Consider the following 17,550-nt stretch of genomic DNA (forward strand, 5'->3'; position numbering starts at 1 on the left):
TTCTAGTTATTGCTCTTATAGGCCAGACTGTGTGACATTTCTTAAGGACTACTTTAGTTGACTACTGGATCCATAAAGTCTAGATCGTCATTATCATTTTTGAAGTTAACTATTCTATTCTTTTTTAATTGGCTTAATCTTATCTTTTTACTCTGTAACTTTCTTTATGAGGCTCTTGAAGTTCTATATTTTCAGCTGTAAGCATGTCAAAGTTTACTGATTTTAATAATTTTAAAAACTCTAGTTAAAGTACAGCTGTCAGAAAACAAACATCTATGTGAATCAATGAATGCTGTATATGCACCTAGAGGAGCCTGAACATATGTTCAATCCTTGCCTATAGGGCCCTCATATCTCACAACCTTTTAATCTACAAGTCTGAGCACTCCCGGGTTTGTTAAAGTCTAGCCCAGACCAGCGCTCCAACCTCCTGCACATTTGTATTAGGCCATCACCATGATAGGTGACCTCTCTGGTTTAATACAAAAGTTTGGGGTAAAGTGGCCTCTAACAATGTACACATAAGCAAACTATTAAAAAATAATTGTGTTAACACTATCTACAGAAAAACCTATTACAATAGTGGTCATCAACCCTGTTCTCGAGGCTGACTAAGAGGCCAGGTTTGCAAAATAACTGAAATACATCACAGGTGATATAATTTGCTGCTCAGTGATTGCAATATTCTAGTCTGCATCTCCCCAAGGTAATACATAAAACCTGGCCTGTTAGTGGGCCCTGAGGACAGGGTTGATGACCACTGTATTACACAACAGCAAGGCTATATAAAACACATCTTACAAATACCTGCTTTAATTGTGATTTATAAGAATTTTTTTTTTTTACTTTATTTAAGAAAATCCATGCTGGATATCAAATACAGCAGATCATTCAATGAATCTCTAATGAAATGTAATGCTTACCTCTTGTTGCTTCACCAGGAATGCATCAATAAGATTCCTCTGGTCATTTACATCTAAATTTTTCTTCTGTTTAGTAAATGTTTCTCTTATGAAGTTTTGCAACTGCCACATATTTTCAAAAAGTTTTTGGTGAGGTCCTGGTAGCAGGTCTAACACAGTTGGAATAACATTGTATAGCTTTAAAAAGAAAAAAAAATACATATAGGTGTATAATTCAAAATATACTTGAACTTTGACAGACTGTGAAGGATGACTCTAATGCCGCGTACACACAATCAGATTTTCCGTCTGAAAAACCTTGGATGATTTTTTAGACGGAATTTCGCTCAAGCTTGGCTTGCATACACACGGTCACACAAAAAATCTCTGAACTTCTCTGAACGCGGTGACGTACAACACTATGACGAGCTGAGAAAATGAAGTTCAATGCTTCCGAGCATGCATCAAATTCTGACAGCAAAAGTCCGATGGAGCATACACACGGTCGGAGTTTCCATTCAAAAGCTCACGTCTGACTTTTGCTGTCAGAATTTCAGATCATGTGTACAGGGCATAAGAAAGATGGTGTGTTTTTTTATTTTTTTTGGGAAGACAGTCGATGATGCCATGAAAAACTCTAATGCCTTGTATACACGATCAGTTTTTCCGACAGGAAAACCGCGTTTTTTTTTCAGCGGGAAAACAGCTGAAACTTGTCTTGCATACACACGGTCACACAAATCTTGTGTGAAATTCCGAACATCAAGAACGCGGTGACGTACAACACGTATGACGAGCCGAGATCCATGAAGTTCAATAGGCAGTTCGGCTCTTCTGCTTGATTCTGAGCATGCATGTTTTTGTTTTTTTTTTCCGTCATAATTGCATACAGACGACCGCGATTCCCGATAGGAATTTGTCCTGTCATGAAAATTGAGATCCTGCTCTCAATCTTTTCTTGGCAGGAATTCTCACAGAAAAAGTGTGATGGAGTGTACACATGGTCGGAATTCCTGACAAAAAGCTCACATCACACTTTTCTTGTCGGGAAAACTGATCGTGTGTACGAGGCATTAGCCCTGATTTTTGCCTCCAGTTTTCTTTCTGGAGCTTGTTCTCAATATCTGCTACTATCTCAGAATATTACTGTGACATTCAACACTACTAAAAATAAACCTGCTAGAGCTACAATGATAAGAAACGTGCTCAATGGTCCAGGCGGTAGGGCATTGTTGCTTATCCAACGAAATGCACTGCTCCACTTGTCACAAACTCGATATCTTCAACTAACTTTTTGTATAGCATCAAACAAATGATCTGCACCTTGCAAATACGGATGGATGAGCACAGTCATGCTCAGTTCCTAGTCCAAACCAACCTTAGCAGAGAAATGTACTGTCCTTATATACATGCAAATGATTGGCTTAGTACAGTGACAGCTTCCTAGTGGCTTCAGTCTGGTGGGTTTGGACTCGGATCCAAACACACCTAAGCTCGTTGATACAAACAATGAAAAGTCCATATTGTATTATTTATCATTAGTTAAAATCATAACAGCCATACATTAGATGGCATTGTCTAAATGTCCAAGCATTTAAAGTATCATAACCCTCCAACTCTGCGAATCATGCTAATGCAGGTAAAGGGCAGCTGCTTAGTTCAATGACTGCAAGGTTACATTTCTATTGCAAAAAAATACAGTATAGCTCAAAGCTAAATTCCAGGATAAGAAAATATTGGCTAAATATGAGAGGCGCATGTATTATTTCTTCAGTCTTGGTGTGCTTTGTGTATTTCTTTCAGATCTGCACAGAAATCCAGTATGAGACTTTACCTAAAGACCGATCACTGCTGCTCTCTCTCCTTATGCAGGGAGACTGGTCTTGTCTCTGCCCCCTCCTGTCGTTTTCTGCAGGCAGCCTGTAGTGGATGGTCCTGCTGGGCCCCTCCTGCTGCTCTGCTCTCTGCATAGACTATGTACAGCACAGTGATGAAGTCACCACTACTTTTGCAATAATAGTATATTTATATGCTTTTTTTTTTGCTCCTGAAGAACATGTTTAAAGCAGAGTTCCACCCTGATTTTTTTTTTTTTTAATAATCAGACTCCTTTTTTTTATTCTTACCAGAAACGCCCTGTTGCTATGTAGTCCTCCTAATCTGCCACTTCCTGGTTGGCTTCCTCCCTCGCCTGTGCTCCTGGGAAATGATGTGTCATCATTTCCCAGGAGTCTGTGGGCAGTACTAACAGGAAATTACACAATTTAAGGTGGATCACAGCGTTGAGATGTGTTAATCTATGTTGTTTTGACAACTTTAGAAACAATCGGCGCTACGGCTGCCGGTGAATCGCGCATGCGCGAGATTGAGAGGTTACCCAACATGCACCTCTCCTACGCTTACCCAGGAAGAGTTATCGATTGGGCTTCACTTGCCCACAATTAAGATGGCAATGGTCACAACAAGAGGGACAAACTTGTGAGTATTACATTTATATTTTGGCAAAATCCATTATTAACATTGTTTAATCGTTTTTTTTTTTATTTAATAATGAATTATGTTAGGATCAATTAAAAAATTTAACTAAAAAATGTGGTCAGAACTCCACTTTAAGGTAAAAATGTATTTCATCTATAACATCAGCTCTTTATCATTGGTGAGATTCACTCTCTTGGTGATGTTCAATAAGTGATGGAAAATTCCCAATTTTAAAAGACTGATTTAGGAAGTGAAGGGAAATCCAATTAAAGTGGAGTTCCACCCATAAATATAACATTACATCAGTAGTTTTAAAAAAATGTCATTAGTCCTTTACAATTTTTTTTTTTTTTTTTAGATGCCTTCAAAGTGTTGTTGCTAGGTAGAATAGTTAATCTTCCCACTTCCTGCACCTAGGTGCTTAATGCTTCCTAACCTACACCGCACAGACTCCTGGGAATGTAGTGGGTGTAACTTTCCAGGAGTCTGTGCACTCCCCAGTCTCAAAGAATCATGTGACTTGGACAGCACAGGTGCTAAAACCTGATCTGACACTGCTTGTGCAGCACTGAGCATGTGCTAGATCTGCAAGGCTGAAATCCAGGAAATCATACAGTCTGGCTTCATGATGCCCACACTTAAGATGGCCCCAGTCAATTTCTATTTTATAAAGTGTCTAAATGCTGTAACAACCTAACAAAACGGACCTTAGTTTACAGACTAACTTTACTAGAATACATTAAGCTTGTGTATTACAGGGGTATTTATATTTAAAAAGTGAAATTGTGGCCGGAACTCCGCTTTAAGGAAAAATAGTGAGTGAAATAAACTTGATAGGGGTTAAATCAATCTCCTTTAGCCCTGCCCATAAAAGATTTTTAAAAAAATGTTTTGGAAAAACTCTTTAACCACTTAAGGTCCCCTTCACGCCGATATACGTCGGCAGAAGGGTATGGCTGGGCACAGGCATGTACCTGTACGTCCTCTTTAAGAGCCCGGTCGTGGGGTCATGAGCTGAAGAACGGGGAGAGGTGAGTGTAAACACACCTTCCCCGTTCTTCATTGTGGCAATGTCAGTAATCGTCTGTTCCCTGATATGGGAAAATACGATCATTGACGCCACACGTCCAGCCCCGTCCCCCTACAGTTAGAAACACATATGAGGTCACACTTAACCCCTACAGTGCCCCCCAGTGGTTAACTCCTAAACTGCAATTGTCATTTTCACAGTAAACAATGCATTTTTATAGCACTTTTCACTGTGAAAATGACAATGGTCCCAAAAATGTGTCAAAATTGTCCGATGTGTCCGCCATAATGTCGCAGTCATGAAAAAAACGCTGATCACCACCATTAGTAGTGAAAAAAAAATATTAATAAAAATGCCATAAAACTATCCCCTATTTTGTAAACGCTATAAATTTTGCGCAAACCAATCGATAAACACTTTTTTTTACCAAAAATAGGTAGAAGAATACGTATCGGCGTAAACTGAGGAAAACATTTTTTTATATATCTTTTTTCGGGATATTTATTATAGCAAAAAGTTAAAAATATTGAATTTTTTTCAAAATTGTCGCTCTATTTTTGTTTATAGCGCAAAAAATAAAAACCGCAGAGGTGATCAAATACCACCAAAAGAAAGCTCTATTTGTGGGGAAAAAAGGATGCCAATTTTGTTTGTAACCTGCATAATGGTCTGGGTCTTAAATCTATATATATAAAACTCAACGTGTGTGTGTGTGTGTGTGTATGTATGTATGTATGTATGTATGTATGTATGTATGTATGTTCCAGCATCACGTCCAAACGGCTAAAGATATTAACATGAAACTTGGCACACATGTTACTTATATGTCAGCAACAAACATATGATAGGTGGTTTAACCCTTAACCACCCCCATTTGCCATGGTCGGGGTTTTTCTTTAAAGTCCCATTCAACTCTATGGGAAATACATGTTACTTCATAACTTCCAAACGGCTGTACATATTTCGATAACACTTGGTCACATGTTACTTATATGTCCACTTAAACTATAGGATAGTTAATTTATCCCTTAACTACCCCCATTTATGAGGATCAGGGTTTTTGTTTAAAGTCCCATGCAAATCAATGGGAAATGTATGTTCCCACATAACTTCTGTACGCCTGGAGATATTTCAATAATACCTGGTACACATATTACTTATATGCCAAATAAAAATATATGACAGTTAAATTAACCCTTACCTACACCCTTATATAAAAGATGGGTATATTTATATTACTATGATTTTCCTCCCCAAAAGGTTAAGATAGGAATACCGGGCAACGCCGGGTGTTCAGCTAGTGGTTAATAAAATTGCACAACTTTTTCAGGTATGGCATGTTTGGCAGTAATTTTTCTTGGATCGTTGATAGTCTTTTAGAAAATGTCCAGTGGTGACCAAGCATCAAATTCATAACACATCTCACCCACACACACACGTAAGAAACTTACCATTATCGCACTGGAACTCATAAGCTGTATGTTTTCATTAATCATACCCATGAGTCTCAGTATAATGGGGTCATCATAATTGAATCGATGACCAAGTAGTATGGAGATGATTATATTGGCCACTGCAGCATTAAGATCGGTCAGAATATCGAAAGGTTTACCTGTTTCAAAAAAAAATTATAAATAAATAAAACGTGATTTCATAGCAACATGGAACAAAATTCACACTGAAGAAATGGAAAAAAAGTGTAGCCTGGTCCACAGTGCTGGCAGAGAGAATTCTGCATCTGATCAAGCAACATGAACTAATCACAGGTGCACTAGCTGTGAGGACACTGCCATAGCTTAGTGATGGTGAACCTTGGCACCCCAGATGTTTTGGAACTACATTTCCCATGATGCTCAACTACACTGGCGAGTGCACGAGCAACAAGGGAAATGTAGTTCCAAAAACACCTGGGGTGCCAAGGTTGTCCATCACTGCAAGCTAATAGTTACATAGTTGCCAACATTTGTCCAGGGACACTTTGCAGCACAGCTATTAATTAATTACCACACTCACTTCCCCGAAGCTCCACCCACTACGCATAATCTTCGCCAGGCGAAGATTATGCAGAGTGGGTGGAGCTTCGGGGAAGTGAGTGTGGTAATTAATTAATAGCTGTGCTGCAAAGTGTCCCTGGAAATTTTTTAAAAATGTTGGCAACTATGTAGTTATAGTGTGGATTGCAAACAAAGACCTGATGAGATTTGTGTGAAAGCCCATCAGCGAGCCTAGTATACCAAGAATCATATTGCCAAAGTCAAAGCTGTGGTTAAAGGGTTTGTAAAAGATTTTTTTTTTTATCTTAATAGCTTCCTTTACCTTAATGCAGTGCTGTTTTCATGTCCTCATTGTTCGTTTTTTCTCTCAAGTTGCTGTAATTCTTCTCTGATCTCCACACTTCCTGGTTGTCTGTTTCCTGATGACCACAGTACATGGAGCTTTCTCTCTGTGGTCACTAATCAAGTAGGTGTGATTACTGTGTGTCTAAAACTAGGGTTGTCCAGATACCGATACCAGTATCGGTATCGGGACCGATACCGAGTATTTGCGCGAGTACTCGTACTCGCGCAAATACTCCCGAAACCAAAATAGAATACTTTTTTTTTTTTTGTGACATCGAACACAAATTGGATGGCACCATTGGATGTCACTGGCATTGATTGAATGGCACTCATAAATGGATGGCACTGATAGGTGGCACTGATGAGATGCACTAATAAGCTGCCTCCTTGCACTGATGCACTAATGGGCACTGATCTGCACTGATAGGTGGCACTGGCTAGCTGCACTTTTGGGCACTGGCACCGATGAGCTGCACTGACAGTGATCACTCCTTTAATGATATGTAGTTTTCCAGTACCGTATGCTAAAAAACAGCCCCACACCATGATGTACCAGTTCTTCATAATTCTAAAGAAAATATCTTTGGTCTGTATTGTGGTTTGAAAACGGTCACATGACATTAAAAAAAAGTATCAGTATTCGGTATCGGCGACTACTTGAAAAAAAGTATCGGTACTTGTACTCGGTCCTAAAAAAGTGGTATCGGGACAACCCTATCTAAAACCCCTCAGCACCAATCAGTTTAGTTTTCCAAACCATCACTGCCCTGTATTGGCTCTGTACAGCAGAGGCGGGAAACAACATGCAAAAACGAAACTGAAACTACAGGTACATTATATGATTGATTTTAATCTATTTTTAATCCTTTTTAAAAGGAATCAGTTAACTATTATTAGCCAGATTCAGAGAGACTTACGACGGCGTATCAGTAGATACGCCGTCGCAAGTCCGAATGTGCGCCGTCGTATCTTTAAGCATATTCTGGAAACCAGATACGCCTGAATTTGGCCAAGATACGACCGACGTAAGTCTCCTATGCCGTCGTATCTTAGGTGCATATTTCCGCTAGCCGCAAGAGGCGCTTCCGTTGATTTACGTGTTGAATATGTAAATGAGCTAGATACGCAGATTCACGAACGTAGCTGGTCTAAGTCATTTAGGGTATGGACGTCGGAAGTGCCGTCGGATTTTACGTTGTTTACATAAGTCGTACGTGAATAGGGCTGGGCGTAAGTGAGGTTTCACGTCGTACGCATTGTGACGTTGTATCGTAGGGAGTATTTGCAACGTGATTCTGAGCATGCGTGCGTATGCGCCGTTCGTTCGGCCATGCATTCACATGGGGTCACGATTCATTTCAATACAACACGCCCACTACCAGCCTACTTTGAATTACGCGGGCTTACGGTGGCCCATTTACGCTACGCCGCCGTAACTTAGGGAGCAAGTGCTTTGTGAATACTGTACTTGCCTCTCTATGTTACGTCGGCGTAGCGCATATGAGATGCGCTACGCCCGCTTAAACATACGCTGCTCTACGTGAATCTGGCTAATGGTCTCTATACCCTGTAAACAGTAATTTCAGCAAAAAAAAATGTTTTATTTACAACTCCTTTAACTGTTCATTGTGCAAGGATTAAAGCTGACAGTGGGACAGGCACAGCTACAAAGAGCAAACGGCCATTATTAAACTGTTTGCAATAAATGAAAAACAAGAGGACACTTCTAAGTGCAGAATACAAAATACATGTATTATAAAAGAATAATATCCACTCACATTTAGTAGAATGGTCAAATGTACTGTATATCATGTAGGATTTTGGCTGCCATCTGTGGACCCAAGAGATGCAGGAATGTACCCGAGGTCTAAGCTCTAAACAAGCCAGCATGAAACCACTCACAGCATAGACACAGGATCTGAACTGGCAGAAGGCCGACAGCGTGGAAACCTCTTGGATGATGTCAGACTTCAGGGGTATGTATTGGGCATGGTAACACGTTTTGAGGCGGTCTTCCTCAGACCTGCCCACCAGTGTTTCCTTCTCCCTTTTATGCTGACAGCATCTGGCAAACAGAATACTCACTAGCACTACAGTATATTGAGAGGATCAAAATGAATTATTATGTGACTATGCTTTTAACCCTTTCTGGACCGCCCCACGCAGATATACTGCAGCAGGGTGGCCCTCCTGCGCAAAATCACCTACCTTTAAGTGATTTTGTTCACTGGGTCTGGGGCGCTGCCGGGGATCCACTTCTGCTGTGATTGAACACAGCGGGAGACAATCAGCAGGTCTGGTGGACCCGATGTTCGCCGGCACCCTGCAATCATTCTCAGGAGAGGCAGAACAGCAGTCTGCCTATTTAAACAAGGCAGACAGCCGTTCTGTGAGAGGGGAAGATGGAGATCTTGTGTTTCTGCTAAGCAGGAACACAGATCTCTGCCTTCCCCTAGTCAAAGCATCACAGTTAGAAAGCACTTCCTGGGAGCACATTTAACCCTTTGATCGCCCATGATGTTAACCCCTTCCCCGCCAGTGTCATTAGTACAGTGACAGTGCAAATTGTTTAAAGCATGATCACTGTATTAGTGTCACTGGTCCCCAAAATAGTATCAGTTAGGTGTCCGATTTGTCCACCGAAATGTCACAGTCCTGTTAAAATAAAATTGCTGATCGACGCCATTACTAGTAAAAAAATAAAAATAAATCCATAAATATCAGTCAGTCCTATCCCCCATAGTTAGAAACACATCCCAGGGAACACATTTAACCCCATGATCACACCCTACTGTTAACCCTTTTCCTGCCAGTGACATTTACACAGTAATTAGGGCATTTTTATAGCACTGATCGCTGTATACATGTCAATGGGCCCCAAAAAAGTTAAAAGTGTCCGATCTGTTCGCTGCAATGTCGCAGTCCCACAAAAAATTTCTGATTAACACCATTACTAGTAAAAAAAAAAATCCATAAATATATCCCACTTTGTAGACGCTATAACTTTTGCACAAACTAAACAATATACGCTTATTGGGATTTTGTTTTACCAAAAGCATGAAGCAGAATACACATTGGCCTAAACTGATGAAGAAATTCGATTTTTTTCATTTTTTTATTGGGAATGTTTTATAGCAAAAAGTAAAAATTATTGTTTTTTTATCAAAATTTCGGTCTTTTTTTTTTTGTAGCGCAATTTTTTTTTTAAATGCATAGGTGGTCAAATATCACCAAAAGAAAGTTCTATTTGTGGGAAAAATTTAATTTATTTTGTTTGGGTACAGCATTGCACGACTGCGAAATTTCAGTTAAAGTAACGCAGTGCCATATCGCAAAAAATGGTCTGGTCATGAAGGGGGGTAAACCTTCTGGGGCTGAACCCGTTAATAAATTATATGGCAATGTAGTAATACTATTTGTAAATGTCTTTTCATCACAAGCACCCAAGCTAGATTTTATATATATATATATTTTTGCAGGTAATATAAAGTGTCATGTGTTGTCTTAAAGTGGAGGTTCACCCTAAAACTTAATTTTTAACATTAGATTCCTGCTCATTTTGTGAAGGGGAATCGGGTGTTTTTTTTTTTAAATCGAAGCAGTACTTACCGTTTTAGAGATAGATCTTCTCCGCCGCTTCCGGGTATGGGCTGCGGGACTGGGCGTTCCTATTTGATTGACAGGCTTCCGACGGTCGCATACATCGCGTCACGATTTTCCGAAAGTAGCCGAACGTCGGTGCGCAGGCGCCGTATAGAGCCCCACCGACGTTCGGCTTCTTTCGGATACTCGTGACGCGATGTATGCGACCGTCGGAAGCCTGTCAATCAAATATGAACGCCCAGTCCCGAAGACCATACCCGGAAGCGGCGGAGAAGATCGCTCTCTAAAACGGTAAGTACTGCTTAGATTTAAAAAAAAACACCCAATTCCCCTTGACAAAATGAGCCTCAATCTAATGTTAAAAATTGTTTTTCGGGTGAACTCCCGCTTTAAGTAATTTTTATTCAGTGCCAGTATCTTGGTGATGTCAGAATTCCTCACCACAAATATAAAGACCTAGATTGGGACATTATCATATCTGATGAAGATAGTTTGATTATTTTCCATTAAAAATGAGTCCTTGATGTTCAATGCCAACAGCCATCTTTTCATACAGTATATCCAATTGCTCAGTTGAGAGTAGTGTTAGTATGTCGATCTCATTGTTCACTTCTAATGTTCCTCACATGATATCAGCATTTATGATGGGTTTAAGCGCCCATATGTGTCAGATATGATAATCATCATGGAAAACAAATCCCCAAGAATGAGAAGTGACAGTCTGATCTGCCCATAGAGGAACACAAGGACATGGCTAGCAAGGAAGGACCTATATGATCATTCTAACAACAAATGCAGATCCCAAAAAAAATCCAACAGTAAATAAAAGTGAAAGCCCTGTACACATGGCTGGGATTCTCGTCAGGAAAAAACGTTGCTTTTCCTGACGAGATTCCTGGCAAGATTTTCTTGCCGGCCGAGTGTACACACGTACGATTCAAAAGAACCGCCGTTCTTTTGAATGGCACGAACGTGGTGACGTCATTGACTACTATGAGGAGAATGCGCTTCTCACATTCAATGCTGTCACCGCCATTTAGCCACCTATGCCTTGGAAGCTACCATGCATGCGTCAAAGTAATTTCGAGCATGCGCGGGTTTCCATGGAGGCAGGTAAGCATACACACGCTCGGGTTTCTCGGCAGGAAAACATTGCCAAGAATCACGACGATAAAATAGAGAACAGGTTCCCATTCATGAAAAAAAGAAAATCTGTGTAAAGGGTTAATAACCAAAGTGCCAATTAATTCCAGAAATGTGATGAATGAACGCCAGTCTTCCCCAGCCAGAGTCATGTCTTCAAACACCCATAAATAAGATTGCCTGCTTACCAGAAATAAAGACTGTTTTGCACCAGTCTCATCAAGCCCAGGGATAATGGTGTCCCCAAAACCAATCTGAACAGCAGCCAATAAATCCAGGAATAACTTAGAGATAGATCCAGGGATAACTCAGGAAAACTGGTGCTGCGATGTGAAATGCCAGCAGAGAACGAAGCCCACAGCCGCTGCACGCTTCCTCGATGGGGAACCTGGAAGTGACGATTGGCCGGCGCGCTGGAAATGACGCAATCGGGCGTCCCGGACGTAAACAGGAACTGCACAGAAATGCCCAGACACGCCCCAGCACAAAGGACCGCCCAACAGAAAAGACAGTCGACTGTCTTTTCTGTTGGGCGGTCCTTTCGTGCGGGGCGTGTCTGGGCATTTCTGTGCAGTTCCTGTTTACGCCCGGGACGCCCGATTGCGTCATTTCCAGCGCAACGGTCATTTTTTTCAACACTTCATTGTTTATTTAAATAATTTTATGTATCATGTATTAATGTTCACCAATAGCGCTGCACCTTTTTTACTTTTTATTTCATTTGAGTTTTTGTACTGAACTTTAGTGCCAGCTGCTCCTTTACACTTTATTCACTTATCACTCACAATTATTTAGCGCAGCGTCAGCCTTAGGGCTTTTTTTTTCTCCCATAAAATTAATAATAAGAAAGACAAAGATGTATCAAAACAATCACCTCCATAAGAATTCAGTGTCTGCACTAGATATTTGGCTTCTTCACTAATCTTGTCTTCTATAGCTTTTTTTCCCATCCCGTAGTCTTTGAGCGTTGAAAGAGCGAATCTTCTCATTGCCTTCCAGCTCTCACCGTTAGAAAAAAAAAGACCTAAACAAGAAGAATGCAATATATAAATTTTTTTTGTGTCAACAAATATAACTGCTGGATACAAATGCTGCCCAAAATACAGAACCAGGACTGTTGATAAGAATCACAAATGGGTCCTAGTGTTTACCGTATTTATCGCACAGGTGTATAACACGCACCCTAACTTTAAGGCCTCGTACACACGACCGAACATGTCTGCTGAAACTGGTCCGCGGACCAGTTTCCGTGGACATGTCCGACCGTGTGTACGGCCTAGAGGACGGGATTCCTGGCCTAGCGGACAGGTTTCCAGCAGACAAATGTTTCTTAGCATGCTAAGAAACATGTCCGCTGGAAAGCTGTCTGTCGGACATGTCCGATGGTTAGTACAACTCATCGGACATGTTCGCTGGCCCGAGAACCCGCGCATGGCGTCGAAGTGATTTGATGCATGCGTGGAAGCATTGAACTTCCGGGTTCGTGCACGTCGCTGCATCATTGTCGCCGCCACATCGCTGCCACGTCACCGCGTCCTCACCGCATATTCTGTCCGCGGGGAATTTGGTCTGATGGTGTGTACACACATCAGACCAAAATCCCCCAGCAGACATGTCCGATGGTCGTTAGTACCCGGCCTAAGAGGAACGTTTCAGGAAAAAAAAATGTTCCACAGCCCCCGCGTATAACATGCAGGCACAGTTTACCCTTTATTTTTTGGGTAAAAAAATGAGTGTTATATGCCAATAAATACAGTACTTTATCTTATCCTGCGACCTTAACTTTCCATTGTATGCAGAAAACAGGATATCCAAAAGAACAGAAATACCACACACATGTCATAATAAATACATACCCCCCTTAATTTAGTTTATTCCAAAAACCCTCCAGCATTCAAGAGCCATACTGATCACAGAAAGAAGCTATTTCCCCTTTCCCAGTTCTTTGATACTCAGTAAATCAAACCTGTGAACTCGATGTTCGCTGGCGGCCCATGATCATGTAAACAAGGTACAGTATTTCCCTGTTCTGCCTAGTGACATGACAGGAATCTACTGCTCTCTGTCATTGGGAGCAGTGATTGCTGTCATGTCAGTGGTAGCCCATCCCCCCACAGTTAAAATCATTCCCTAGGACACACTTAAACCCTTGATCGCCCCCTAATGTTTATCCCCTTCCCTACCAGTATCATTTACACAGTAATCAGTGGCTATTTATAGCACTGTTTGCTGTATAAATGACAATGGTCCCAAAATAGTGTCAAAAGTGTCCGATGTGTCCGCCATAATGTCGCAGTCCCAATAAAAATCGATGATCGCTGCCATTACTAGTAAAACAAATAATAATAATAAAAATGCCATAAAACGATCCCCTATTTTGTAGACGCTATAACTTTTGTGCAAACCGATCAACATACACTTATTGTAATTGTTTTTACCAAAAATATGTAGAAGAATACATATCGGCCTACACTGAGGAATTATTTTTTTTAATATAGATTTTTTGGGGATATTTATTATAGCAAAAAGTAAAAAATATTGTTTTTTTTTTCCAAATGTCCATCCTTTTTCTTGTTCATAGCGCAAAAAAATAAAAACTGCAGAGGTGATCAAGTGCCACCAAAAGAAAGCTCTATTTGTGGGAAAAAAAGGATGTCAATTTTGTTTGGGTACAACATTGCACGACCGCGCAATTGTCAGTTAAAGCGATGCAGTGCCGAATCGCAAAAAATGCTCTGGTCAGGAAGGGGGTAAATTCTTCCGGGGCTGAAGTGGTTAAACACTGAACTAAAATCAATAAACACATATGGCCATAATTATTTTTGTTTTCTAAGTGAGTCAATACAGACTGTAAGGAAAGTGCAATATCATCATCTGTGAGTATATGTTTTTAAAGGCAAACTGGTATCTATCCATCTTCAGTGTAATACATTGTTTAATATGATTTAAAATAGATTTCTCAAAACATTTCATTACAATAGAAGGTAATGTGAAGCCTGCATTAGTTGTATTTTTTTTCCCAGGCTTTTTCCTTTATTATTTGGTGATTCTGCCAGCAACACCAGGGGCATTTTATGAAATCATTGGGCCTACAAAAACCTGTGCTGTCATTAGTGTGCCACAGTGAAGAGTGGGTGAGGTTTTCATTGTGCCAGGGACATATAGGATTGTAAAAGACTTTGGCACCCTTGGGCAAACCAAGTAGAATAGTCATGCAACACGCATAGCGTGCTAATGTGAGCAGTGGGTGTGGCCAAATTGTGCTAATGATGGGTGTGGTTAAATAAAACAAAGCCAGTGTCTCCCCCAGTACAACCCCCCCTGGGTCAGACTGTCCCCCAGCATAATTCCCCCTCCCCAGGTCTATCTGTCCCCCAGTTTAATTCCCCCAGGTCAGTCTGCCCTTCAGTATATTTATCCCTCCCCCTTTCAGGTCAATCTGTCCCAAAGTATAATTCTCTCAAGACAGTTTGTCCCGAAGAACAACCCCCCCCCCCCCCCGGGTCAGTCTGTCCCTAGTACAGTGGTGGCTGGTGCTCAAATTTTTTGGGGGGGCTGCAAACGAAAAAAAAAATTGCAGCCTCACTGTGCCCATCAAATGCAGCCTCTGTGCCATCAATTGTCACCACTGTGCCATGCCATCAAACGCAGCCACTGTGCCATTAATTGTCACCACTGTGCCATGCCATCAAACGCAGCCACTGTGCCATCAATTGTCACCACTGTGCCATGCCATAAAACGCAGCCACTGTGCCATCAATTCGCACCACTGTGCCATGCCATTAAACGCAGCCACTGTGCCATCAATTGTCACCACTGTGCCATGCCATCAAACGCAGCCACTGTGCCATGCCATCAAACACAGCCACTGTGCCATCAATTGTCACCACTGTGCCCTTTAATTGTCACCACTGTGCCTTTTAATTGTCACCGCTGTGCCCTTTAATTGTCGCCGATGTGCCCTTTAATTGTCCCCACTGTGCCCATTGTCCCCACTGTGCCTATTGTCACCACTGTGCCCATTGATGTCGCCGCTGTGCCCTGTAAAGTGCCCCTTTCCCCCCCCGCCCGGCACTTACCTTTACTGGAGTCAGCCATCCAGGTCCCTCAATGTCTTCTACCGCCCTCGATGACTGACAGGCGTCTCAGCCAATCAGGTTACCGGTAGCCAGAATCAGCCAACCTGATTGACTGAGACGCCTGTCAGTCTTATCCAAGGAGAACATCCCTAGTGTGTTCCTTGTATAAGCTTCCGGGACCCGAGGGCTGTACTCGGAAAAGCCTATCAGAGCCGTTGGCTCTGATAGGCACTTCCGTACAGCCAACCAGCTGCCGTTATTCAGATGGCCGGACATGAGCACCGACCATCTGAATAGAACAGCGGCATTGGCGATAATAACATAGATTCGTGCAATGCATGAATCTATGTTATTAGACTCAGTGGCGGTGAGAGCCAGAGGGGGCGGCGCTCCAGCGCCCTCTATGGACGAACCGCCACTGCCCTAGTATAATCCCTCCCCCTCTCCCAGGTCAATGTGTCCACCAGTACAATCCCTCCCAAACTCAGTCTGTCCCCCAGTACAATCCTCTCCCCCAGGTCAATCTGTCCCTCAGTATAATCCCCCTCCACGTCAGTTTGTCTTTCAGTACAATCCTCCCCCCAAGGTCATTCTCTGCCCCTGCATATTCCCCCCAAGTACAATCCCTCCCAAACTCAGTCTGTCCCCCAGAATAATCCCACCCAGGTCAGTCTGCCCACTTGTATAATCCCTCCTGGTCAGTCTGCCATCCAGTATAACCCCCCACCCCCTACCAGGTCACTTTGTCCCTCAGTATAACCCTTCTGAGCTCAGTCTGTCCCCCTGTACAACCCCCTAGGTCAGTCAGACTGTTCTAGGGGTATTGCACTGGGGACAGACTGACCCCCAGTGCAATCCCTGCAATAGTTGATTTTTTAGTCTCTCCGATTTTTCAATTCACTTTTTTCACTCAAAATACACTAAAATCATTATAAGTACACATAAACACAACATAACTTACAAAATTCTGAATAAATTCCTACTAAGGTCTCATTCACATGGGGCGTATTATAGTGTACATCCGTGTGAGGGCCATGTTTATACACACAGGGGTGCACAGGCCTTCCATGCATCCCAGTGCAGGCAGTACCATGCATGTCAAATGGGATGCAGCGGGTGCATGGACACAGTCACTTTTTTTATCACTCGCCTGACGAAGAGGTCCTGTGTGACCTTGAAACATTTCACTATTGTGATGTTTGTTTTGCATTAAATTTTTGGACGTAATCTACGATCCATCCATGGTGTGCTGGCGAATATGTTTGTTTGTTTGATGGTGCCAGTGCTCAGCTGGTGATCGTTTCAGCACCCACCTTTCCTCTATGAGACGTTTTTCCAGGAAGGTGTGTGATTGGAATTTTGACTAAACTGCTGCCAATCTGACATCTGTGTGAGTGTGGATGCACAGCCTTGATTGCAGAAAGTGTGAGTTCAAAAGCATGCACTTGCACCCACATGGAAGTAAAATCCAGAGCAGTGACTGTGCTTCTCAATTGACATGAACAGGACTGCCTACACAGAGACCCAGGGAACACCTGTGCATCCCTGTGTGGGAAAACACAGCCTTGTATGTAACATGCCCTGTGTGAACAAAGCCTTACTATTTTTTTTTTTGCAGTGTTATTTATTTATTTATTGGGTGGGGGGGGGGGGTTGGGGGGCAACAACAGGGCCTAAGGGCCTCAGCTGCACTACAAATGAATAAATATTCATTCACAAACTGAAGCACTGTTTACTGTGTTTCAGCGATGAATAAACACAGGAGCAGTGGGTACCGATCACTCATTGTGTTCATTCAGGAAGGGGCTGGTAAGCATGATATGTATACCAGCTACCCCCCCCCCCCCACTGCTCTCCATCCTGAGACACTGATCATCCCGCTCCAGCAGCAACAGCCAACGGGAGGGGGAGGGGGGAAGCCAGCATACACCTCTGCAGGAAGGGAGCACTGGGGGATCAGTGTGGGAAGGGGACAG

At 42.1% G+C, this 17,550-nt stretch overlaps 1 protein-coding gene across 2 annotated transcripts in view; it reads right to left on the reverse strand.

Moving 5' to 3' along the window:
• The window catches only part of LOC120936160 (cytochrome P450 2K6-like), a 55,815-nt gene that overhangs the window by 16,570 nt on the left and 21,695 nt on the right, over window positions 1-17,550 (reverse strand). For both annotated transcript variants that reach the window (XM_040348306.1, XM_040348307.1), the window contains exons 4-6: window positions 12,370-12,519; window positions 5,862-6,022; window positions 924-1,100 (exon numbers count right to left, since the gene is read on the reverse strand). In XM_040348306.1, the coding sequence (XP_040204240.1) occupies window positions 924-1,100; window positions 5,862-6,022; window positions 12,370-12,519 (488 nt within the window). The remainder of the gene's footprint in view (window positions 1-923; window positions 1,101-5,861; window positions 6,023-12,369; window positions 12,520-17,550) is intronic.

This window comes from Rana temporaria, chromosome 4 (assembly GCF_905171775.1).
Source record: "Rana temporaria chromosome 4, aRanTem1.1, whole genome shotgun sequence".
Classification (NCBI taxonomy): Eukaryota; Metazoa; Chordata; class Amphibia; order Anura; family Ranidae; genus Rana; species Rana temporaria.